This window comes from Myxocyprinus asiaticus, chromosome 22 (assembly GCF_019703515.2).
Source record: "Myxocyprinus asiaticus isolate MX2 ecotype Aquarium Trade chromosome 22, UBuf_Myxa_2, whole genome shotgun sequence".
NCBI classification, from domain to species: Eukaryota; Metazoa; Chordata; class Actinopteri; order Cypriniformes; family Catostomidae; genus Myxocyprinus; species Myxocyprinus asiaticus.
In genome coordinates, this window is record NC_059365.1 from 443,662 (window position 1) to 471,247 (window position 27,586).

At 40.8% G+C, this 27,586-nt stretch overlaps 2 protein-coding genes across 6 annotated transcripts in view; one reads left to right on the forward strand and one right to left on the reverse strand.

The window, feature by feature from the left end:
• Positions 1-21,032, reverse strand: part of LOC127412755 (cytokine-dependent hematopoietic cell linker-like) — a 31,728-nt gene extending 10,696 nt beyond the window's left edge. The window contains exons 1-15 of one of the 5 annotated variants that reach the window (XM_051649373.1): positions 20,955-21,032; positions 17,924-18,024; positions 17,466-17,574; positions 9,688-9,749; positions 9,541-9,578; positions 8,900-8,954; positions 7,805-7,851; positions 7,653-7,698; positions 5,531-5,593; positions 4,470-4,504; positions 3,867-3,886; positions 2,629-2,799; positions 1,091-1,115; positions 755-779; positions 617-668 (exon numbers count right to left, since the gene is read on the reverse strand). In XM_051649373.1, coding sequence (XP_051505333.1) covers positions 617-668; positions 755-779; positions 1,091-1,115; positions 2,629-2,799; positions 3,867-3,886; positions 4,470-4,504; positions 5,531-5,593; positions 7,653-7,698; positions 7,805-7,851; positions 8,900-8,954; positions 9,541-9,543 — 542 coding nt within the window. In that variant the 5' untranslated portion in view covers positions 9,544-9,578; positions 9,688-9,749; positions 17,466-17,574; positions 17,924-18,024; positions 20,955-21,032. Of the gene's footprint in view, positions 1-616; positions 669-754; positions 780-1,090; positions 1,116-2,628; positions 2,800-3,866; positions 3,887-4,469; positions 4,505-5,530; positions 5,594-7,652; positions 7,699-7,804; positions 8,019-8,899; positions 8,955-9,540; positions 9,579-9,687; positions 9,750-17,465; positions 17,575-17,923; positions 18,025-20,954 lie in introns of those variants that run through there. The other 4 variants (XM_051649374.1, XM_051649371.1, XM_051649372.1 and 1 more) reach the window with 4 other exon arrangements.
• nudt6 (nudix (nucleoside diphosphate linked moiety X)-type motif 6) overlaps positions 1-27,586 on the forward strand; it is a 930,254-nt gene that overhangs the window by 37,571 nt on the left and 865,097 nt on the right. The window lies entirely within an intron of this gene.

The following is a 27,586-nucleotide window of genomic DNA, read 5'->3' on the forward strand; positions in this document are numbered from 1 at the left end:
GTCTTGTTTTTACCCTTTATGACACAGTGTAGTTAAATTGTAACTTTCAGAAAGATCTACAGCATTATGCATTGTTGGAAATCGTTAAAGTAATTATATGCTGTTTTAAAGGGCCACATGAAAGGACAAGTGCTCCTCAAACTGCTCTACTGAACACATTTCAACATGTTTCTTCTGCATCATAATTATTTCTCTTAATTAGATGCTGTTAACTGGTCAAATTAATCTAACATCATTTTACAGAAAATTGAGAAAAGAAGCATGTTGTTATATGGCAACTCAATGGAATTACACTCTCATTGGGAATTTTTATAGATAGTGGCATCAGTCATATTATTGCATTCATTCGTTTATTTGGAAGTGTTTACCATAATATAATAGTATTTATGCATAAAAGAGGAAATAATGATTTGTATTTGTTTTCTGAAAGAGTAAGAAGAGTCGCAGTGATCACTTCTGATTGACAACAGAGATTGATCATCTCTCACTCCATACAAATCAATTAATTAAAGAAATATTCATTTAATGGAGGGAGAAAATGATCATAACACAAAAACTTTATTTTTGTTATTAGAGCAATTATTCTTTGTGTAATTATCAGATCACTGTTGTTTACCTGTCTAGATCCTGAGAGTCTAAATCCAGAGAAAACCTCTGAGACGACTGACCTGTGATATAAAAACACGATAATAATCATATTCATCACGTGTGATTGAACAGAATATCATATAAATGTCGTTTCAGCATCACTTACTTGTAGATGATTGTCTGTTTCTAACCTGAGGGTGAAATTGACAGTAAATTATTCTTCACTACAAATAAATGAATTGATTAAACTGAACACATATGAATCATGTTTAAATGATTTGTTTCCAATAAAAAGTGTTATAGATTAACTGGGATTGTTTTTCTGTTGATTAATGATTTTGCTTCTGTTCAGGTAATATCTGTTGACAGGCGGATGCTGCTGCTGTCTTTTATTTTATTACTTTGTGCATTAACTTGTTCAGATACTGTTTTTAATTTTTTGGTCTATTTCTTGAATATAATAAAATTGAATAAATCCAGTAATAGATACAAATGAACTTACATTCTCCCTTCCGATCAGACTTGATCTGGAAAAAAGAAATATCAAGACAGATCACATGATACTCTGTGTGTGTGTGTGTGAATTGTGTGTGTTTGTATTGTGTGTGAGAGTGTGTCTGTGTGTGTCTGTGTGTGTGTGTGTGTGTGTGTGTGTGTGTGTGTGTGAATTGTGTGTGTTTGTATTGTGTGTGAGAGTGTGTCTGTGTGTGTCTGTGTGTGTGTGTGTGTGAATTGTGTGTGTATGAATTGTGTGTGTGTGTATGTGTGTGTGAATTGTGTATGAATTGTGTGTGTGTGTGTGTGTGTGTGTGTGTCACTCACTCGGGCCATGTGTGTGTGTTTGTGTCACTCACTTGGGCCATGTGTGTGTGTGTGTGTGTGTGTCACTCACTTGGGCCATGTGTGTGTGTGTGTGTGTGTGTGTCACTCACTCGGGCCATGTGTGTGTGTTTGTGTCACTCACTTGGGCCGTGTGTGTGTCTTTGTGTCACTCACTTGGGCCGTGTGTGTGTGTGTGTGTGTGTGTGTGTGTGTGTGTGTGTCTTTGTGTCACTCACTTGGGCCATGTGTGTGTGTGTGTGTGTGTGTGTGTGTCACTCACTCGGGCCATGTGTGTGTGTTTGTGTCACTCACTTGGGCCGTGTGTGTGTGTGTGTGTGTCTTTGTGTCACTCACTTTGGCCGTGTGTGTGTGTGTGTGTGTGTGTGTGTGTGTGTGTGTGTGTTTGTGTCACTCACTTGGGCCGTGTGTGTGTGTGTGTATGTGTGTGTGTGTGTGTTTGTGTCACTCACTTGGGGCGTGTGTGTGTGTGTGTGTCACTCACTCAGGCCGTGTGTGTGTGTTTGTGTCACTCACTTGGGCCATGTGTGTGTGAATTGTGTGTGTGTGTGTGAATTGTGTGTGTGTGTGTCACTCACTCGGGCCATGTGTGTGTGTGTGTGTGTGTGTGTGTGTGTGTGTGTGTGTGTGTCACTCACTTGGGCCGTGTGTGTGTGTGTGTGTGTCACTCACTTGGGCCATGTGTGTGTGTGTGTGTGTGTGTGTGTGTGTGTGTCACTCACTCGGGACATGTGTGTGTGTGTGTGTGTGTGTGTGTGTGTGTCACTCACTCGGGCCATGTGTGTGTGTGTGTGTGTGTGTGTGTGTTGTTGTGTGTCACTCACTCGGGCCGTGTGTGTGTGTGTGTGTGTGTGTGTGTGTGTGTGTCACTCACTCGGGCCGTGTGTGTGTGTGTGTGTGTCACTCACTCGGGCCGTGTGTGTGTGTGTGTGTGTCACTCACTCGGGCCATGTGTGTGTGTGTGTGTGTGTGTGTGTCACTCACTCGGGCCGTGTGTGTGTGTGTGTGTGTGTGTGTGTGTGTGTGTGTGTGTGTCACTCACTCGGGCCATGTGTGTGTGTGTGTGTGTGTGTGTGTGTCACTCACTCGGGCCATGTGTGTGTGTGTGTGTGTGTGTGTGTGTGTGTGTGTGTGTGTGTGTGTGTGTGTCACTCACTCGGGCCATGTGTGTGTGTGTGTGTGTGTTTGTGTGTCACTCACTCGGGCCATGTGTTTGTGTTGCTTTTGTTGGTTCTGATTTGTGGTGAAACTGGTGCTGGTCTGGATGGAGGAGACACATTAAACTGATCGACCTGGTTTAACTGGTCAGTGCTGGTTTGTCCTGGCAAAGGTGGTAAATTCAACTGATCTCTGGGCAAAGATCTCACCGGCCTGAAAGCAGACAACAATTCACATACACACACGTCTGAGTACATTTACATGTGATTTCTGTATAACTCTATCTTATAAAAGGATCATTCTCAAAAACATTTGACAATCTGACTTACAAAATACTGAAATTCTCAATTCAGAACATCTTTATATTATTTTTACTCATAAAGGACAACTTGACTGTTGTCTTTTTTTATTATTATTATTTACTATTTCATATTATTTCACTAATAAAATAAGGGTTGTAACGCCAGTGCCAAATTCTCTTAAAAGATGAATTGTTTAAGATGGTGTCACAAGCACACACCGCTGATCAGACTAATATGAAGAAATCATAACATTACATTAATTATTTCAATGAAATGTTTTCACATGAGCATTAAACAATGTAGCACCAATAACATATTAAAATTGACCATTGACCAGTTAAACGAATAACTTTTTCAGCATGGTGGGAAAATCGCGTTATACACATCTGAACAGCCTCTTCTTCCTCTGAACTTTGACAAAACCTTTTGTATTTTCAAAATATACGTTTTTAACATGAATAACACCAATGACATGAAATCAAGGGAAAAACATTCTTTTTAAATTGTTTAAATGAACTTGTTTTGTTTTGCTTGTTTGCACACTTGTTAGACCTTGCACTGATGCTTAAAACTATGGTGAGCTGGGCGTGGCCGAGCAGTAAGGATGGACACCTGGGGTGGAATTGGCAATCAGCTAAGAGAGATAAAGAGATGCTGGAGTGCCAGTTTGAGAGAGAGACGCTGGAGCTCTGTGTCTGCGAGTCAGTGTGGAGAGGCTGCTGAAAAGCTAGTCTTGTGTGTCTCTCTCTCAAACTGCTCCTCTTTATCTCTCTTAGCTGACTGCTAATTCCTCCCCAGGTGTCCATCCTTACTGCTCAGCCACGCCCGGCTCACCACAAAAACAAAATGAGTAAAAAATAAACACATAAATAACCATATATATATATTGACTATTTGAAATCTTTTTCATGACTGAAAAGTCAAGACATTTTTGTCACCATATTTTGATATTGATTGATTCATGTAGATGATCATTACCTCTGTGGAGCTTTGAAATCCTGTAATGAAAGACATTCAGTCACACAAAACAATTATTCAAATATAATCATAAGCACAAAACATACAGTAATTTTCACAGGTGACTGTGAGAGAAACATGAGTATGAATGTAGTAAAGCAGACGTTTCTTTTAGATTATGTAAAATGTGATTGATTGTTGAAAAGAGAGAGCAATTATTTGCTGTGCATATTTTATACATATAACCATAATGTGCACATCTTCATAAATCACATATTCTATTAATTTACATATTAACATTTATATTGATGTTGTCTTATCACTATACCATATATTTGTGTTGCTGTATGATGTTAATGCTGTATAAAATATAAGCTGCATTATTATACATCTCTGTAGAATACTTCATTCAACAGTCTAATATTTCAGAATAAATAGAAATATACCAACAATATTTCATTTGATAATATATAGTCATTAACACTAAATGAACTCTTTCAGGGTTTCACGAGTCCTCTGTTTCAGTTTTTGTGATAATGACTGTCCGATCTGTCATGAATTCAAAAGATTTGCATTTGACGATTTAAATATAGAATAAAAAATAACTTTTGTTCATGACTTTACCTTGTCAGTAGATCCCACAAAGTCAAATTTTCCATCTGCAGAGAGACACATATGAACTGTGAGGAGAATGACAGCTGTATGACGAATATTACATGCAAATGTGTTTTTGTGTGTACTAATAAAAAATACTAATAAAACTCTAATAAATACTGATAAAAATGACATAACCTGATCTGTGTTGATGGACAGACAGACAGAGAGACAGACAGATAGACAGATACAGACAGACAGAGTGACAGACAGACAGACAGACATACAGAGTGACAGACAGACAGACAGAGTGACAGATAGACAGAGATACAGACAGACAGAGTGACAGACAGATAGACAGAGATACAGACAGACAGAGTGACAGAGAGACAGACAGATAGACATACAGACAGACAGAGTGACAGACAGACAGAGAGACAGACAGATAGACAGACATACAGACAGACAGAGTGACAGACAGATAGACAGAGATACAGACAGACAGAGACAGACAGACATACAGACAGACAGAGTGACAGACAGACAGACAGACAGAGAGACAGACAGATAGACAGACATACAGACAGACAGAGTGACAGACAGATAGACAGAGATACAGACAGAGTGACAGAGAGACAGACAGATAGACATACAGACAGACAGAGTGACAGACAGACAGACAGACAGACAGAGAGACAGACAGATAGACAGACAAACAGACAGACAGAGAGACAGACAGACATAGATACAGACAGACATAGTGACAGACAGAAAGACCAACAGATAGACAGACAGACAGAGAATGACAGACATGCAGACAGACAAACAGATAGACAGAGATACAGATAGACAGACAGATGGACAGACAGACAGAGAGACAGGTAGACAGACAGAAAGAGAGACAGGTAGACAGACAGAAAGAGAGACAGACATACAGACAGACAGAGTGACACAGAGAGAGAGAGACAGAGAGACAAACAGGCAGACAGGCAGACAGACAGACAGACAGAGAGATAGATAGATAGACAAACAAACAGACCGAGAGACAGACAGAAAGACAGACAGACATAGAGACAGACAGACATCTGTACCTGAGTAACTTTTGGGCAATCTCCCAGGTTTCAGGTTTCTGTTGATGGAGGGGGCTTTACATCCTGTTAGACAGGAAGTCATTATCACACTGTAATTACTGTCATTATGGGATGCATTCCACTGCAGACTGGTATCCGTGACAACAGCAGGCATGTGTAGTGTTAATGCTGCGTTCACATTGTGTCGGAAGATGTTCACGTCCTCAGATCTCTGATCTTATTAATTTCTATGACTATGGCAACACTCAGTGCCAAAACAGCTTAGCTGATGATAACAGCAAAATATAAATCACTGCATTCATTCATTAATTCACCTCTAAATGGTTAAGAACAAATAAAGTACTGACATATCAAACAGAAATATGTGTAAACTACCTTTAACTGTTGGCTGTTGCCATATTGGTTCTTTATATATGACGTCATGACTGTAAAGTCGGAGATTTCATTCAATTCTGAGTTTACAACTTAATTAATTACGAGTTCTACGAATGCTTTTTACAAGTCCGGTGTAAGTGTGTGTATGGTCTTATGGGTTATGTGTGTATACAATGTTGGTGTGATGCGTTGTACAGCCTCCTGAGACCCCGCGTCCACATATGTGGACATTATGTTTTGGCTTCGCTATATAGGCTGTGCATAATTTAATTTAATTTAAACCAACTGATCTCAGTTCAGGAGACTCTGTGCTGTCAGTAAAGGGTTAAACTTCATGTGACCAAACAACATGGTGCTGATCACAGCACAGTTTGTGTTTGGGTGAAATGCCAACAAAACTACATCTGGAAAAAACCTCATTAAGATTTTACACTGAAATCTGTTTGAGTCAAACGATTAGAGTCTCTAGTTTCATCCGATATGCCATTTTTAAAATTTCATCAGTGTATTGCAAAACAAAAATAATTTGCATTTCAAACTGTTCTGAGACCAGTGAAGACAGACAGCACACTGGAGGTTAAGGCATTCACTAAATATGAATGAATGTTGCATTTATATAGCACTTTTCTGATACTACACTCAAAGCGCTTTACACAGTGAACGGGACTCTCCTCAAACACCATCAATGTGCAGCATCCACCTGGATGATGCAGCTGCAGCCGTAGTGCACCAGTACACTCACCACACACCAGCTGTTGGTGGAGAGGAGAGTAATAGAGTGATAGAGTCAATTAATAGATGGGGATTATTAGGTGGCCATGATTGAGAAGGGCCAATGAGGGGAATTTTGGCCAGGACACCAGAGATACACTCCTCCACTTTATGAGAAGTGCCCTGGGATTTTTAATGACCACAAAGAGTCAGGACCTCGATTTAACATCTCATCCGAAAGATGGTGCTTTTTTACAGTGAAGTGTCCCCTATACTGGGGCATTAGGACTCACACAGACTGCATGGTGAACACCCCCTGCTGGCCTCCCTAATACCACTTCCAGAAGCCACCTTAGTTTTCCCCAGGAGGTCTTCCATCCAGGTACTGACCAGGCTCAACCCTGCTTAGCTTCAGTGGGCAACCGGGCGAGAGCATTCACTCATTCATTCACTAAATAGGGAGCAAGGGAGCATCCTATAGCTCTCTATGCAGTTAAGTGCATTCACTCCTAAAATCTGATCAAAAGTTCAGTTTCAGGCTGCAGATGATGTTTGGATCACTCAACATGTTTGACAGACATGTGACAATGATAATCAGTACATAGATTCAGAATTTATAATGTATCATTTTATTTTAACATGATTGACAGTGATTGGATGATGCTGGACATTACTTTGAATCAGAATTAATTATGCTAATTTATGATGTAATGTCTGTAATGTGAATAATCAACACTCCTGGATACATAATAAACTATTTGATGAAAACAATCTGACTTTCTATAGTTTGATATTATTTAAAATTTATGAGTAAAATAAGATCTGTGGTAAACATTACTTTAAGATACCAGGATGTTTCGTACTACAACATAAATTAGACACGGTCATATCTCAAATGTGAATTTTGAAGACACCATGTTTTTAAAAAACGTATGTTTCTAATGAGTTGCTAGACAAAGACTACAAATACCACAAGCATGTGAGTGAACGTGTCTGACAGAGAACTGTTGTAGTTCTTATCTAGCAGTAAGCTCACCTGGCAGGACACTTCGAGGGGGACGAGGAGGAATGTGCATAATGTCCTACAGATACACAAACACAATCTTGAATATATACACAACACAAAACATCTGATAACATTTTAAGAGACCAACACAACAACACACACACACACACTGTAGTACTTACTTCTGTTGTGACACGACTGTTAAAAGCTCTGTCAGCAGGATATCTGTCTGTAACACACACACACACAAACAGACACACACACACACACACACACACACACAGAGACACAGACACACACACACACACACACACACACACACAAACAGACACACATACACACACAAACAGACACACATACACACACACAAACAGACACACACATACACACACACACACAGAGACACAGACACACACACACACACACACACACAAACAGACACACACACACACACACACACAGAGACACAGACACACACACACACACACACACACACACAAACAGACACACATACACACACAAACAGACACACATACACACACACAAACAGACACACACATACACAGAGACACACACACACACACACACACACACACACAGAGACACACACACAGAGACACAGACACACACACACACACACACAGACACACACACACACACACAGACACACAAAAACAGACACACACACACAGACACACAGAGACACAAAAACAGACGCACACACACACACACACACACACACATACATACACACAGAGAGACACAAAAACAGACACACACACACACACACACACACAGACACACACACACACAGACACACATACACACACAGAGACACAAAAACAGACACACAGACACACACAGACACAGAAACAGACACACACACAGACACACACACACAGACACACAAAAACAGACACACACACACACAGACACAGACACACACACACAGACACACACAGAGACACAAAAACAGACACACACACACACACAGAAACACACACACACACACACAGACACAGACACACACACACATTTATTTTCTTATTTTAACTCATTGTGTGTCATTCTGGGATTCTTGTGTTCTTGAGCTGCACAAACTGAAATGTGTCATTAGATGGAGACATCACAGAAAGGAAAACAGCAGCTGTCAGTCTTCTCACACACAAACAATCATGCTTGTGTTAACTCATGTACACTTGTGTTTGATTGGTGGAGACTGACCCGCCCACTCTGTCGTGTGATTGGTTGTCTCATTTAAGTGTTAGTGTACAAACCTTCATCCATATGCCTGTGTGTGTGTTTGTTTCTGTCTGGTCTGCTCATGTGATCCTGAGAAATCAAACAATCTTCATCACAATACTGATCACAATCAATAACAGTCAGTGTGTCTCTGTGTGTGTGTGTGAGTGTGTGAGTGAGTGTGTATCTGTGTGTGAGTGTGTGAGTGAGTGTGTCTGTGTGTGTGTGTGTGTGTGTGTGTGAGTGAGTGTGTGTATGTATGTATGTGTGTGTGTGAGTGAGTGTGTCTGTGTGTGTGAGTGTGTCTGTGTGTCTGTGTGTGTGAGTGAGTGTGTCTGTGTGTGTGTGTGTCTGTGTCTGTGAGTGTCTGTGTGTGAGTGTGTCTGTGTGTGTGTGAGAGAGTGAGTGTGTCTGTGAGTGTATGTATGTGTGTGTGTGAGTAAGAGTGTCTGTGTGAGAGAGTGAGTGTCTGTGTGTGTGTGTGTGTGAGTGTGTCTGTGTGTGTGTGTGTGTGTGAGTGTGTGAGTGAGTGTGTCTGTGTGTGTCTGTGAGTGTCTGTGTGTGTGTGTGTGTGAGAGAGAGTGAGTGTGTCTGTGTCTGTGAGTGTCTGTGTGTGTGTGTGTGTGAGTGTCTGTGAGTGTGTGTTTGTGTGTGTGTGTGTGTGTGTGTTTCTCACCATTATTAGTGGACACACATCATTACTGTCACAATCTCCTGTCAGAACACATGCACACAGGTGAGACTTTCACATTAAAAGATGATTGTGATATGTTCAGCAATATTTCTCTATATTAAATCAGACGTGCAGTGAGGTTGATCAGACCTGATTTGTTGTAATTGATCGTGTCTGTTGTGTTTAGTCTTTCACATGCAACTACTTCATTTCTAAACAAAACAAACAAAAGCAATTATTTGTTTAAAATCACACTGTTCATCATTATAAATGCAGAAATATCACATGGATACGCTCTTAGTTTAATCACGGAAAAATAAACGTACAAAAGAATCATCTCACTTACCTAAACCACTTATTGGTGTGTTTACATTTATTACAGTTTTTCACAATTGCTAAAACACATTTCTTGAAACCTTCACCCATGTTGTCACAACTTTAAACACAAATCCAAATCTTCAGATTACATTCACAAACCCCCTGACTCTTCTGGCAAAATCAAACAATCGCCTCAAAACCATGTTATCTGTGCTTAATATTAAACAATGCATTCAGATCATTCACACAGCCAGTCAATATATAAACACTACAGATCATTTATTACACACTACATCAGAACACAGCGTCCAGGACATGTAGTTACAGACAAAAATGTTTACTGTATATATTAAATGCATTTTAGTAATCACAACTTAGTACAGTGAATATACTGTATACTGAAAGTACTGTTAGTAATACAGTACTGAATGACTGTGTATTCATCTCTTGCATACTGTAAAAATACAATAGTCCAACTGCAAAAGCCCAAAGAACAAAGACAACTGCAAATGAAAAGCACATTACAATACACTCAAAAATATTGTGCAACTGCAAAATCAAGTTCAATGAGATTCATTCTGCCCCATCAATAGACACGTAACCTCTTGCTGCTATTCTTCTACAAGGTATTTTACAAGAATAAAAGGACTGCTCCCTTAAGAACTGTTTACAGTTCCTATGTGCAATACTGTGTGTGTGTGTGTGTGTGTGTGTGTGTGTGTGTGTGTCTCTCTCTCTCTCTCTCTTTCTATTTATACACACTGGACACTTTAACATCTTCACTGCTACCCAGGCACACCAGGCACACACATATGTTTACATCTACATATATTTCCTGTGTATATTATGTTCCTGTTTCCACTTGTACTGTTTGCCCTGAATGTTTGTTTTGCACTGTTTTTGTACTGTTGCACTACGTGTGTTGATTGTCTATAAACCAAAAGTATATGTTGAAAGTAAAGTACATGTACAGTTAGAAGTTAGATAGGTCTATGTGTGAAATGTTTATATATGTAACACCGTGGTCCTGTGAGGCACGACATTTCATTCCCTTGTATGTCTCTACATATAGCGGGATGACAATAAAGCTCACTTGACTTGACTCAGCATCATGTCTGCGAGTTTCGTGTATTTTGTACAGTTGGTTTGATCACATCATTAGAAATAAGTGTGTACAATTTTGAGTCGTTGTGTGTAAACGATGACAACTGTGTTGTAGTTGTGTTTAACTTTTGCCGCAAGTTCATCACAGTGGAAATGTGTTTCGGTGAATGAGAATGTGTTTAGAGTTTTGCTAAAAGACTGGGTGAGATTTGCAAATGTTGTCGAACTACCTGAACTTGTTTAAGGTTTTGCCAAACGAGTGATTGATTCGACAGCTGGGTTTTTGTTTCAGAGAATGGGGTTTAGTGTTTTAGCCATTCAGAAAATCTGTAATGTATGTGAAGTGATCTATAATTAATATAGGCACATAAGTGATTCAGCCAGTTAATTCTGTTATAGACTTTAATGGTTCAGTAAGAAGACGAGTGAATCCGAGAGTAGTATCCTCTTGAACTGAATGTAAATCCCCTTAAATTTACCAACACAACACCCCTCCAAAATCACTCCAATATTTCTTGTTTCCTTTCTCATATCTGGAGGAATATGTTCCTTCATCTTTTGAGATAAAAGAGCTTATTGTACTGTGAATTTTCAGAATTCAAAATTTCCTCTTCAGTCCAAAAACAGTATTTATTGAAACTATTTATTTAAACACGTGAACATATCAACACATGAGCTGCCACATTTACACGTCTGTCTACCGAGTGTTCAAGAGCTTGAAAATAACAGATACTATAATTCATAAACAGCAGAAGAACAGCTGATAAGAGAGTAAAATGAGGTGACGTGTGAAACCTTGTGCTGTGTGTATGTGTGTGTGTGTGTGTGTGTGTGTTTGTAGCACCTGCCACTCTGCTGATCCTTCTGAAGAATCACAATGTTTATTTTCAACAAGATCCCAGATCATTGAGTCACGTGATGCCATGCGAGGTTCAAATGTGTGAATGGCGAGCTCTGCGCACTTTGCGAGTTTTAACACTTTTAATGACATAAACCGGTGAGAATTGATACTCTCTGTTCCATAACTGTTCTTGGAAGACAATATATCAAAGAATTCAAAATCCTTGGACTCTGGAGACATTAAAAGACACTTAGGTGCTCAAGTTGACGCCCTCCAGCAGGCCGAGAGCCTCATAGTCGATTTAGTCGGAGAGGTGCAGGAAATGCTGCGAGAGATGCTGAACATGTTGGCAATGCTGATGAAGGTCGTTGCTGACTTGGAGGATCTTGCAGTGATACGTCGATCGGTCGCTGCCATGGAGACGAAATTTACTGATGTGGTCACAAGAGTGGGAGATGTTGAGAAACGGATCGATTATCTGGAGTCATCGGAGTGGGAATTAGCTGTTAATCCGCTAGCAACCAAGGTGGATTTGGAGCATGTCTGGGAGAAGTTGGAGGACATGGAGAAACGTAGCCAGCAGAATAACGTCCGAATCGTCTGAATTCCTGAGGGTGAAGACGGACAGGATATGGTGATATTCCTGTATGGGCTCTTTCCGAATCTGTTTGACATAGCAGGCCATAAGCTGGAAATCGAGCGAACTCACAGAGTTCCTGCTCAGATATCTGCTGAGGGAGACAGGCCCCGATCAATTCTAGCCAAATTTCTGAGATCATCCGATAAAGATCTAGTGTTACGTGAGGCGAGGAGTAAAGGAAGGCTTTCTTGGATACAGAGTTTGTTTTATAGATTATCTTTTGCTGTGCAATTCATTCTCACAAAATTTGTATAGAAACACTGGACTTCAGCAATCTGACAGCAAAGTTGTCGCGGGGACTCTCATAGACCTACATGGACTGTTTGAGTTTAGAGGGATGGACGCCGGTTGGCGCTGTCGTGCGTGGGGTTAATGCGCACGTTTTTCTTTTTTCTGTTTGTTTTGTTCCGGAAGATGTTCGGGTTTTGATTGTTGCACTAATGTTGGAATGTGGTCTTTATAATTTTGTTTTTGACACACATTCTATATTTTCTCATATGTCAAAATGTCAAAATGTTAATATAAGTGTACTATCTCTCTCCGCATGGAATGTGAATGGGTTGGGGCACCCCATAAAAAGAAGGACGGTTATTTATTTTCTTAAACGTAAGAAATATGATATAGTGTTTCTTCAAGAAACGCACCTCTCCCCACAGGAAGCTGAAATATCTGGAAAGATATGGGGTGGGCATGTTTTCTTTAGTGTTGGCTCAAGTAAGAGCAGGGGAGTCATTACATTGATAAGTAAACATTTACAATTCAAATGTCTCAAACATATTAAAGATAAATTAGGAAGAGTCATTATTGTTTTAGCAGAAATTCAAGGGCAAAGGTTGATTTTGGCTAATATTTACGCACCTAACGCTGATTATCAGAGCTTTTTTATAGATCTTGAAGGGATGTTGCAAGCCGCTGGCACCCCTCATGATATAATATTGGGAGGAGACTTTAATCTTTTGATGGACTCAGTCCTTGATCATAGTGAAGCAAAAGTGTGCAAGCCCCCTAGAGCGACATTGACGCTTCACAGGATGTGTAAAAATCTTGGTCTTACAGATATTTGGAGACTTTTGAACCCATCTGGTAGGAACTATACATTTTTTTCATCAGTCCATAAGATTTATTCTAGAATAGATTTATATATATCTATATCTATATCTATATCTATATATATATATATATATATATATATATATATATAGATCTATATATCTATCTAAGTCCCTCATTTCATCTGTTGTTGATTGCTCAATTGGAAACATTTTAGTCTCAGATCAAGCCCTGGTGAGTTTAGAGGTGTTGCCACATACGGAGAAAAATAAATCATATAGTTGCCACTTTAATGTATCCCTTTTGCAAAATCCTGATTTCCGAGCAAATGTTAAAGACTGAAATCAGTGTTTATATGGAGACCAACTGGTCCTCAGTATCCTCTGTGGGCGTGGCTTGGGAGGCACTTAAGGCGGTTCTTAGGGGTCGGATCATACAGTATGCCTCATTCCCCAAAAAATCCAAAGCACAAGAACTCGCAGAGTTGGAAGGGAATATTAAAAGTGCAGAGCCAATCAGAAGGTGGGAACACAACCCATGTTTTTTGGTGGTGTGTTAAGATCCAAGAATTTTGGTTGAGGGTTCAGAGTTTTATGTGTGATGTATTGTGCACTCAAATTTAATTTTGCCCCAGACTGTGTATTTTGGGTGATGGGGCGGTCCTGAATATGGGTGGTGGATATATGGAGAGCTGGGTCCTGACCGGCATGACGATTGGCAGGCGGGTAATCCTCAGGGGATGGAGGTCTACTGATGTGCCTTCATTTCTTGAGTGGTGCGTCGAGTTGGGCAGGGTGGCAGCGTTTTAGGAGATGGCATGTAGAAGGCTAGGCAACCTGGATATATACATCAGGAAATGGGACAGCTATCTAGCCTTTTTGGAAGGCTCTTGGGGAGGGGCAACAGAGAGAGACTATTGGAATTAGTTTTTATGTTTCTAAATATTTTTTGCTGTTTTATTGCCTATTTGTGTGTCTTTGTCAGTTGGCTTTTGACCACTGGAGTGCTTGTTTGTGTCGGGTGGTGGTGGGGGGGTTTAATGTTCAGGGGGAAAAGTTGTGATTTCATGTGGTTTGATTTTGCATTTTCTGTTGTGTCTATTTGATTTGCTGCATGGAATCAATAAAAAATTGTTAATAAAAAATAAATTAAAAAAAGCATGTCATGGCCCCTTTAAAGTCATCATTACGTGGTTTGATAAAAAAATGCAATTGTAGATTATACCTTAAAAAAATTATATTTGTCTTTAGACTCGCAGTGAACAAGCCAAAGGCGACTGTGGCCAAGAAGACAGAGAAGTGCATCCTCCGTCAAATACAGTACATACTATGTCAGTACATGATTTCGAATGAAGGGTGTTACTCATTCCAAGAAAATGTTTTCATAGAAGACTTAAAGTGTGCATCACACAACATCCTGTTTCATTGTAAGGGTCAGAGAGGGGGTAGAAAGTAGTCATGAAAAACTAAATTGACCATTTTTGTTGAAAGAAACCTTGACTAGCATTCTAAATGGCCCTAAAGTAAAAAATAAAATAATATGAAACAACTTCAAGTTTATTTTATTGATTTTAAATATTTAGTTAAAACTCAATAAATCCATCACATCTCTGTGGTTTTTGCTTTAGCAGTGCACATGTCATCAGAAACTAATTTTAGTGTGATGATCTCTTTGGTTTCCTGTCGCCTCATGCTGTTTTCTGTTTCAGAACGACAATTTAGAGCATAAAACACTAATCACACAATTACACAAACACCTGAATAACAATTTAAACGAAGAAATTATGAGTGATGTTTACTTGTGCAAAGTCTTAGCTTAACAAAGTTAAGCACTGACTTAGTTACAAACTAACTAGTAGTTACTTAGTTTGAACTTTACGTCCCATATTAGGTGAGATCTTACACACACACACACACACACACACACACACACACACACACACACACACACACACAAACTTCAGGAGCTTGACAGAGGGGTCCTTGGCGGTGCAGTCATTGGTGTAGAGGGAGAAGAGTAGTGGGGAGAGCACACATCCCTGGGGGGCACCAGTGCTGATTGTACAGGTGCTGGAAGTGAATTTCCCCTGTCTCACAAGCTGCTGCCTGTCCATCAGAAAGCTGGTAATCCACTGACAGATAGACATGGGAACAGAGATTTGGTGTAATTTATACTTGAGTATAGCTGGGATGATGGTGTTGAAAGCCGAACTGAAGTCCACAAAAAGGATCCTTACATATGTCCCTGGTCTGTCCAGATGTTGCAGGATATGATGCAATCCCATGTTGACTGCATCATCCACAGACCTGTTTGCTCGATAAGCAAATTGAAGGGGATCTAGAAAGGGTCCAGTGATGTTCTTCAGGTGGGTCAACACCAGTCTCTCAAATGATTTCATGACCACAGACGTCAGGGTGACAGGTCTGTAGTCATTAAGTCCTGTGATTTTTGGTTTCTTTGGGATGGGGATGATGGTGGAGCATTTGAAGCAGCAGGGAACTTCACACTGCTCCAGTGATCTGTTGAAGATCTGTGTGAAGATGGTTAGCCAGCTGGTTAGCACAGGATCTAAGACATGCAGGTGAAACGCCATCTGGGCCCTGTGCTTTCCTCATCTTTTATTTCCGAAAGACACGGCTCATGTCATCTTCACAGTGCTTCTTAAGTGCAGGTTGAGTAGCAGGAGGGAGGTTGCAGGAGGTGTTGGTGTTTGTGTGAAGTGAAGGTCAGTGTGGGTGTGGGGTGTGAGACTGGGACTTTCAAATCTACAGTAGAACACATTCAGGTCATCAGCCAGTTGTTGGTTCCCTACAGGGTTGGGGGCAGGAGTCCTGTAATTTGTGAGTTGTTTCATGCCACTCCACACTCGTGCAGGGTCGTTAGCTGAAAACTTGTTTTTCAGCTTCTCAGAGTATCTTCTTTTAGCCACTCTGATTCCCTTATTCAGTGTGTTCCAGGCCTGACTGTACAAGACTTTATCCCCAACTCTGTAAGCATCCTCTTTGGCCTGACGAATCTGCCTGAGCTCTGCTGTAAACCATGGTTTGTTGTTGTTAAATGTTAAATAAGTCCTAGTAGAAATGTACATATCCTCACAGAAACTGATATATGATGTAACAGTATCTGTGAGCTCGTCCAGGTCTGTGGCTGCAGCCTCAAAAACACTCCAGTCTGTACAATCGAAGCAGGCTTGTAGTTCCAGCTCTGCTTCATTGGTCCATCTCTTTACACTCCTTAATACAGGTTTAGCAGATTTTAATTTCTGTCTGTAGGTTGGAAGATGATGAACCAGACAGTGATCAGAGAGTCCCAAAGCTGCTCTAGGAACAGAGCGATATGCATCCTTTATTGTTGTGTAGCAATGATCCAGTATGTTCCTGTCTCTGGTGGGGCATGTGATGTGCTGTTTGTATTTTGGCCGTTCATGTGTGAGATTTGCTTTGTTAAAATCCCCAAGAATAATAATAACCGAGTCCAGGTATTGTTGTTCCATGTCTGTGATTTGATCAGCCAGCTGTTGCAGCGCCGCATTCAAACACGCGTTTGGTGCGATATACACACTCACCAGAATAAACGATAATGTAATATATTTAATAATTAATTTATAATAAATAAAAAAATAATTATTTTTATTGTGAAAAGTGCTATATAGATACATTTGTAAAAGTATACAGTAAAACAATAAATATTGTTTCAAAGCAGCTTTACAGAGAATAATGAACTAGTGGTTAGTTCTGTGTTCTCTGTTAATTTGGCAAGAAACCATGTTATTAATGCATACATAGAAATACACAATAGAGGTCAGAGCAATGGAAGTTTCACACATTTTAATTTGGCTGCACCACACTGACATATTAGTCATAGAACCGTGAAAACATATTAAATATAACAGAAGTGCATACATATATTCACACTAACACACAATGCAGATAATAGCAACAAAAACACCATCACAACACACAAATGCTCACTCACTCAGTGTGTACAATAGATGCCACTGTTGGGCCCTTGAGCAAGGCCCTTGACCCTATTTGCTCCAGGGGTGCTGTATCATGGCTGACCCTGCACTCTGACCCCAGCCTAGCTGGGATATGTGAAAAAGAAGAATTTCACTGTATATGTGCAAATGTATGTGTGATGAATAAAGAAAATTATTATTATAAATTATTAGATTCATTTTTTCGCCGCATAACATTGCTGAGCCTAGACCTGACCAATTAAAGCAACCCCAGATCATAACCATTATTTATCCATTTTTTTTTTTTGTAACGTGAAACGTGGAAGAGACTCTGGTGGGGTCATCATTTGGTACAAAGAGACTTTAAAAAACAGCCTATCAATCATGAAAATAGACTCAACACATGTTTGGCTTAAACTCAAAAAAGGCATTATAGACTGTGATCAGGACCTTTACATATGTGCAGCCTACATACCTCCATCAGAGTCTCCGTACTACAAGGACAATCATTTCAATCAGCTTCAGATGGAAACCAGCCAACTCCAGGCCCAGGGGAATGTGATGTTATGTGGGGACCTAAATGCACAGACAGGTTCACAATCGGACATTATAGACACCCATGGGAATAACTACATACTGAAAGCCAACACACATCTAACCCCCAACACTACAACACAGAACAATCTGGACAGTACAGTCAACAAAAACGGTAAGGAGTTGGTGTATCTCTGTCGAGGCCTGGGTCTGTATATGCTTAATGGTAGGACACGAGGGGACTCTTTAGGGCGATTCACATACTGCTGAGCTCTTGGGGCTAGTGTAGTCGACTATGCCATTACAGACATGGGCCCCTCCTACATACGTGCATTCACTGTCAGACCACAGTCTTCCTTATCAGACCACTGTCAAATTAATGTGTTCCTAAAGAAAATCCGACACACATATTTTCCTGATACCTGGAGTATGGGTTTAATACACCCATTATATAAGAGTGGAGACAAATTCGACCCCAGTAACTACCGAGGCATTTGTGTGAGCAGTAATCTGGAGAAGACTTTCTGTTGTATCTTACCAAACACAATGTCTTGAGTAAGAGTCAGATTTGATTCCTACCACCACGCCACCGACCACATTTACACGTTACACATGATAGTCAACCAGCACGTTCATCAAAAAAGCAAAGGCAAAATTTATGCAGTTAAGTTAAAATTGGAAATAAAAGAACAGAATTCTTCACTCAAGGGCGTGGAGTGAGACAGGACTGCAGTTTGAGTCCAACTCTGTTCATCTTTTACATGAATGAGTTAGCAGTGCTACTGGAACAATCTGCAACACCCGGTCTTACTCCAAATAACTCTGAAGTTCTTCTCTATGCAGATGATCTGGTGCTGCTGTCAGCTACTGCACAAGGACTACAGCAGCACCTGGACCTGCTGCAGAACTACTGTCAGAACTGGGCCATGACAGTCCATCTGAAAAAACCTAAAATTATGATCTTCCAGAAAAAAGCCAGATTACAGGAAACCAGATACACATTCACTCTGGGAAACACACCCTACACTACGACTACATCGGTCTTAAAATCAGTGCTTCAGGGGGGTTTGGTCTGGCAGTGAATGCACTAAAAGAGAAAGCTAGAAGAGCATTCTATGCTATTAAGGGCAAATTTACCCAAATAGACATTCCTGTAACAATTTGGAGTAAACTCTTTGATAGTATTATTATGCCTATCGCTCTGTATGGATGTGAGGTTTGGGGTCCACTCTGTCTGACAGATTACTCTAGATGGGACAAACACCCCATAGAACCCCTGCATGCAGAATTCTGTAGAAACATTCGAAGAGTTCAGAGAAGAACACCTACTAATGCATGCCGGGCTGAACTAGGCAGATACCCCCTAATTATACATATTGAAAAACGATCCCTCAAATTTTGGACACACCTAAATTCAAGTTCCCCTAACACACTGCAACATGAAGCCCTTAAAACCCAAGAGTTGAAGCCTAAAACCAGTCCCCTTTATCACTCTGAAACTCACAAACACACTAACAACTAACAAACACCAGTTTCAGACCAGCACTGCTTGTGTGTGTTTGTGTGTGTGTGAGAGAGAGTGTATGGGTGTATGTGTGTGTATGAGTGAGTGAGTGAGTGAGTGAGTGAGAGAGAGAGAGAGAGAGAGAGGGGGGGAGGGTGTGTGTGTGTGTGAGAGAGAGAGTGTATGGGTGTATGTGTGTGTGTATGAGTGAGTGAGTGAGTGAGAGAGAGGGGGAGGGTGTGTGTGTGTGTGTGTGTGTGTGTGTGTGTGTGTGTGTGTGTGAGAGAGAGAGAGTGTATGGGTGTATGTGTGTGTGTGTGTGTGAGTGAGTGAGTGAGTGAGTGAGTGAGTGGGGGGTGTGTGTGTGTGTGTGTGTGAGTGTGTGTGTGTGTGTGTGTGTGTGTTAGAGGATTGTCACACTCCAGTGAATATTTCTCAAGATGGGTTTATTTCTGAAAGTCAATAGTCTTGGCTACAAAAAAAAGCTATGAACATTGTCATAGGAAAAAAGATGCAGTTCAGTGAACACGTGTTGATCTTCACACTATATGGGGTAAGTTGTCACAGTGTAACCTGCCATTAAACCAATGGTGTACTGCGCTGCGTGTAGATTTCATGTGAACATTGAGGGGGTGACAGGGACAAAATGATTCATGAAACAACAAAAACATAAAATGGAAAAACGTGTTTAGGACAACAAGTATTGCAATTAATAAACTGTATAAATTTATGACATTTAAAACGTGACAACATGCCCTGACCTGACTTTCATGAAAAATATCTTAAGAGCACATTTAAACCTTTCCGACTCTTGTCTGAATGCATGTCCTAATCTCATTGAGACAATGATTTTTCAGTAGTGTTATTAATTTAAACAGCACAATAAGGATTTTAAAACATCACAGCATATTTTCTGTTACAGCATAATTTTATGTAAAGCTGAATAATATGTTTTGGGAAAAGCACTATAATAAAAATAAATATGATTTAGCCCTGTGACAACTTCCCCATGTGACAACTAACCCCAGTCTCCACTTTCTATATTTATATATTATGTATTTTTCTGTTGAAATGTTCTTGGCTAAATGTAAAAGTTAAAAGATACTTGAGGCACCGTTTGTCACACTGGCAGGACCCTCAGAAGACCCTACTTCACTTTAAAAGAGCCTCAAATCATTTCTCTAATGATGGTGTTATTAAATGAAGAGTTCTTGTAGGAACTAAGAGTAAGTTTCTGAGAAAACTGAATGGGTGTTTGGAGGATCTACAGAGGGTTCTGTGAGTGTGACAGCAGTGTGCTCTCTCCAGTGTCTTAAACGCAACTGTGGTTTCTTTCTCTGGTGCTGCAGAAACGACATGCTGCCGCTGCAGTTCAGTGCAAACACTTAAATACCTCAAACATAATCGACACTTTCAGGTAACAGATGGTGAACAGAATTTGATACAGACAGACAGTAAAATATCTTACCTGCTTCACTTGACTGTAGTGCGAAGGGCTTGTTTTAGTCTCGCAGTGTGTGTGTATATGTGTGTGGTGATGCCCCTCTAAGAGATCTCAACTCACTTCCTGTGTGATTAACATCAGAACCGCTCTACATGAACTGATCATTATCGTCCCCCACAATTTTCACTTCATTTTTATTTGTATAGTGCTTTTCACAGATCAGATTGTTTCAAAGCAGCTTTACAGAAAATCTTTAATGTCTTTAAGATCTCAGTGAGCAGCCAAAGTTATAAGAGTCACTTCATGCATCTTGGATTTATTCACTGAGCTCAGTAACATATTCATTTGAAACAGCCTGAATTTGTCCAAACGAATGGATCATTTAGAACAGAGAGCACACATGATGCCTTAAAATGTTGTCTAAATAGGCAGCTCACTAGGTTTTGAGTTACTGTCTGCAGTATCTGCTTCTGTGAGTCACTCAAATAATTTTTATAACTGTTCACACACATACACAAACTCTTGATATGAGAAGCCATACAGGAAGTGATCATTTCCTTCTGATCTATTTCTTGTGACACACACAGCTCTATTCTCATACTTCCTGCTTTAAATAAACATACAGGTGCATCTCAATAAATTAGAATGTCGTGGAAAAGTTCATTTATTTCGGTAATTCAACTCAAATTGTGAAACTCGTGTATTAAATAAATTCAGTGCACACAGACTGAAGTAGTTTAAGTCTTTGGTTCTTTTAATTGTGATGATTTTGGCTCACATTTAACAAAAACCCACCAATTCACTCTCTCAAAAAATTAGAATATGGTGACATGCCAATCAGCTAATCAACTCAAAACACCTGCAAAGGTTTCCTGAGCCTTCAAAATGGTCTCTCAGTTTGGTTCACTAGGCTACACAATCATGGGGAAGACTGCTGATCTGACAGTTGTCCAGAAGACAATCATTGACACCCTTCACAAGGAGGGTAAGCCACAAACATTCATTGCCAAAGAAGCTGGCTGTTCACAGAGTGCTGTATCCAAGCATGTTAACAGAAAGTTGAGTGGAAGGGAAAAGTGTGGAAGAAAAAGATGCACAACCAACCGAGAGAACCGCAGCCTTATGATTGTCAAGCAAAATCGATTCAAGAATTTGGGTGAACTTCACAAGGAATGGACTGAGGCTGGGGTCAAGGCATCAAGAGCCACCACACACAGACGTGTCAAGGAATTTGGCTACAGTTGTCATATTCCTCTTGTTAAGCCACTCCTGAACCACAGACAACGTCAGAGGCGTCTTACCTGGGCTAAGGAGAAGAAGAACTGGACTGTTGCCCAGTGGTCCAAAGTCCTCTTTTCAGATGAGAGCAAGTTTTGTATTTCATTTGGAAACCAAGGTCCTAGAGTCTGGAGGAAGGGTGGAGAAGCTCATAGCCCAAGTTGCTTGAAGTTCAGTGTTAAGTTTCCACAGTCTGTGATGATTTGGGGTGCAATGTCATCTGCTGGTGTTGGTCCATTGTGTTTTTTGAAAACCAAAGTCACTGCACCCGTTTACCAAGGAATTTTGGAGCACTTCATGCTTCCTTCTGCTGACCAGCTTTTTAAAGATGCTGATTTCATTTTCCAGCAGGATTTGGCACCTGCCCACACTGCCAAAAGCACCAAAAGTTGGTTAAATGACCATGGTGTTGGTGTGCTTGACTGGCCAGCAAACTCACCAGACCTGAACCCCATAGAGAATCTATGGGGTATTGTCAAGAGGAAAATGAGAAACAAGAGACCAAAAAATGCAGATAAGCTGAAGGCCACTGTCAAAGAAACCTGGGCTTCCATACCACCTCAGCAGTGCCACAAACTGATCACCTCCATGCCACGCCGAATTGAGGCAGTAATTAAAGCAAAAGGAGCCCCTACCAAGTATTGAGTACATATACAGTAAATGAACATACTTTCCAGAAGGCCAACAATTCACTAAAAATGTTTTTTTTTTATTGGTCTTATGATGTATTCTAATTTTTTGAGATAGTGAATTGGTGAGTTTTTGTTAAATGTGAGCCAAAATCATCACAATTAAAAGAACCAAAGACTTAAACTACTTCAATCTGTGTGCACTAAATTTATTTAATACACGAGTTTCACAATTTTAGTTGAATTACTGAAATAAATGAACTTTTCCATGACATTCTAATTTATTGAGATGCACCTGTACATGTGTAGTGCATCAGAATTCTGCGTATACAGTGAAATTATGATTTTGTTGTTGACTTGTTTTAAATTAGAGACACACAACTGAACAACAGACAATCTGACAGCAGCCAGGATACTACATCCATCCATCTTCTGATGCTTATCCGGGACCGGGTCACGGTGGCAGCAGACTAAGCAAAGCAGCCCATACGTCCTTTTTCCCGCCCACATCCTCCAACTCACCCTGGGGTATCCCAAGGCATTCCCAGACCAGCTGAGAGATATAATCTCTCTAGTGTGTTCTGGGCCTCCTCCCAGTTGAAGATGCCCAGAACTCCTCTGCAGAAGGTGCCCAGGAGGCATTCTATTCAGATGCCCAAACCACCTCAACTGGCTTCTTTCAATGTGGAGGAGCAGCAGTTCTACTACAAGCCCCTTTTGGACGTCACAACTTTGCACCCTTTCCCTTTGGGTAAGCCATGCCACCCTGCTCATTTTAGACGCTTGTATCCGCATCTTATTCTTATCTTATTCTTTCAGTCACTACCCAAAGCTCATGACCATAGATGAGGGTTGGAACATAGATCAACTGGTAAAATTAGAGCTTTGCCCATAGATTCAGCATCCTCTTTACCACCAAGGTTCAGTACAGCAACCACATTCCTGCAGCCTTTGCACTTATCTGCCTAACGATCTCATGCTCCAACTTTCCCTCACTCGTGAACAAGACCAGAGATACTTGAACTCCTCCACTTGGGGCAGCTGCTCGCTCCATACCTGAACAGGACAATCCACCCTTTCCCGCCAGACAGCCATGGCCTCAGACTTGAAGGTGCGGACCCTCATCCCAACTGTTTCACACTTGGCCACAATCCCCCCATTAAGCAGTGGAGGCAGCGCTGCCGATAAGTCCCGGGCTTGAGGGGGGCCAGACTGGAGGGGTGGTCCACATAAAGGCTATTCCATTTTATAGAGCACATCTAAATGCATTCAGCGGGAGATGCAGATATAAACACAGATACAGCGCAAAACTGCGAAAACCGTCCGGGTAGCACGCATCGATGGGATAACTATCCACATCTCATGAAGATCATGAACAGGATCGGTGACAATCGAAAGCCCTGTCGGAGTCCAGCACCCACTAGGAACAAGCTTGACTTAATGCTAAGAAAGTGGACACAGCGCTCACAAGGTTTATACAGCGACGAAATGCACGCATCTGCTGCCCCAATAGCCCATTTTCCCACAGCATCCCCCACAGGACATCCCAGAGGACACAGGTCATTTGCCTTCTCCAAGTCCACAAAACATATGCAAACTGGATGAGTTTGAAACACTCAAGTGCCCATTCACTCATGTGCCATCTGCAGTGAAAGCCATTCACACATCTGCCCAAAGTAACATATGCCTGTCATCATTCTTTTGTCTTTTTTCTGCCCATTAACACTCTTTTATACACTCATCTTTGCAGTAGTATCAGTGTCATCATAAATGATGCATATATTTTACTTTAAATCATCATCGAGTGGTTAAAACAGCTTCTTTTTCTGACCTCAAATTAATTCTTCTCGTAGAATGAAGCATAAGGTCAACAATATGCTGAGCTACCCAGGCCCCAATTTTCAGTCCCCCTTTTTAAAAATTGGAACCACCACACCTGTAAACCAAATCCCAGGTACTGTCCCCAACCTCCACGCAATAATAAAATGGAGTGTCAGCCATGACAGCCCAACAAAACCAGGGCCTTCAGTATCTCAGGGCAAATCTCGTCCACTCCTGGCACCTTGCCACTTTGGAGCTCTTTGACCATCTCAGTGACCTCTGCCAGGAAAAAGAGCAATGACCCCTCCAAGTCCTCCTCCCCTGCCTTCTCCACAGAATGCGTGTTGGTCAGGTTTAAGAGTTCCTCAATTTCTCAGGCGAGGTCAGCAGTTGCCCACCGCAGCCAACGATGGCCTGGAAAAAATAGGTATGACATAATTTAGATTTGTTTTGGTGGTTTGTAACAGCTTGCCAGGCGAACTTTTAGAAAAACTTCTAACCGGCTGCTAAACACCTTCTTGCTGCCTTTGGTCCACATCATCGATAGGTGTGACCTGGAGCTCCACCTACTACTTTAAGTTTTTCAGTCAGTATTCAACGTGAACACACCGGCATCCAAGACCACATCATACGATTTTTTTGTTTGTTTAATTAGTCTATAAAATGAATCAAATCTACTCAAATACTCTCAATTGGGGGGGGGGCTGGGTAGCTCAGCGAGTAAAGACGCTGACTACCACCCCTGGAGTTGCAAGTTCGATTCCAGGGTGTGCTGACTGACTCCAGTCAGGTCTCCTAAGCAACCAAATTGGCCCAGTTGCTAGGGAGGGTAGAGTCACATTGGGTAACCTCCTCGTGGTCGCTATAATGTAATTCTCGCTCTCAGTGGGGCGCATGGTGAGTTGTGCGTGGATGCCGTGGAGAATAGTGTGAAGCCTCCACACTCGCTACGTCTCCGCGGTAACGTGCTCAACAAGTCACGTGATAAGATGCGTGGATTGACGGTCTCAGACGTGGAGGCAACTGAGATTCGTCCTCCGCCACCCGGATTGAGGCGAGTCACTACGCCACCACGAGGACTTAGAGCGCACTGGGAATTGGTCATTCCAAATTGGGGAGAAAAAGGGGAGAAAAAAAAATACTCTCAAGTGCCCATTCACACATCTGCCCAAAGTAAGATATGCCTCTATCATCATCCTTTTGTCTTTTTTCTGCCCATTAACACTCTTTTATACACTCATCTTTGCAATAGTATCGGTGTCATCATAAATTATGCATATATTTTCCAATCAATCAGATTGTCTGACTGCAACACAAGTGTCAGGAGTCCGTGTGCGCGGTTTTATCTCAGTCTGGTGGGAAGCAACATCATGTTCACATGTTCAAAGTTTGTGATGTTCATCACATCTAATCTGTAAATGACATTCAGTAATTTAAGTTGACTGATTGAACCAGATATCCATGAGTAGAACTGGTTGTTTGTGCTTACAGATGTCAGATGTTTGTGTGCTCTCTCCTTCAGAAAGATGTTCCACCCTCTGACAGCTATGAGATGTTCTACATGTTCATGTTTATTTGCCACTCACTCAGTCTCTATGTATGTGTTTGTTACATGATAACTTATCTGGACACAAACACATTTATCCGGTCAGTCTAAAAGCAGCACAGCTGCATGTGTGTTTCCTTTGCTATATTTTAAGGACAAAAATTTTCTCCAGAAGTTAGCTAAGTCAGACCTCCCTTTTTTAAATTTGTTTTTTTTAATCTCCTTTTCTCCCAATTTGGAATGCCCAATTCCCACTACTTAATAGGTCCTCATGGTGGCGCAGTTACTCACCTCAATCCGGGTGGTGGAGGACAAGTCTCAGTTGTCTCCGCTTCTGAGACCGTCAATCCGCGCATCTTATCACGTGACTCGTTGTGCATGACACCGCGGAGACTCACAGCATGTGGAGGCTCATGCTACTCTCCACGATCCACGCACAACTCACCACACGCCCCATTGAGAGCGAGAACCACTAATCACGACCACGAGGAGTTTACCCCATGTGACTCTACCCTCCCTAGCGACCGGGCCAATTTGGTTGCTTAGGAGACCTGGCTGGAGTCACTCAGCACGTCCTGGATTCCAACTCGTGACTCCAGGTGTGATAGTCAGCGTCAATACTCGCTGAGATACCCAGACCCCCACAAAACCTCCATTTAATAATGTCATTAAAGGTAAAAATGACAGTTAGGGCCCTATATGATTTCCGTGTTGCGAAAACACGGACGGAATCGCGGAATCTATTGATAAAAATATAGAATTAACTATAAAATGCAGAATGTCATGAAATTTGACATATTTGGGATGAAATTAATGTATAAATGCACAATAAATCAAATTAAAATCATGATATGTTGTATTTAATTAAACAAATAGCTTATACACTGCTTATAATCTAACCGCATAATTAACATCACATGCACTCTTGTGTGTGCATTAATGACAGATCATAGATCACTTTATATGATGTGAAGCGCAGCACACATAGACTATATATATATATATATATATAAAACATCCGCTATAATAAGAGCTCAATTTAACTAGACGTGTGAAATTGAAGAAATGCGACAGAAATATTTGACTTCTGTATAGTAAAATGTCATTTTCAATGTAGCTGTAGTAGTAGTAATGATGATGATATCACTAAGACAAATTCCTTGTATGTGTAAGCATACTTGGCAATAAAGATGATTCTGATTATATATCATTAATAATGACATTATATTTAAGCAATATCTTAAGAGTTGCATCACTGATTTCATTAATACTGTGATGCTCTACTGTGCAGCACTGTATCTGACATTATAATTAAAATAAAACAAACAAAAACAAAAAAAATCCAATTTGAGGTTTTGGATTGTGCTGTGAAGATCAGTATA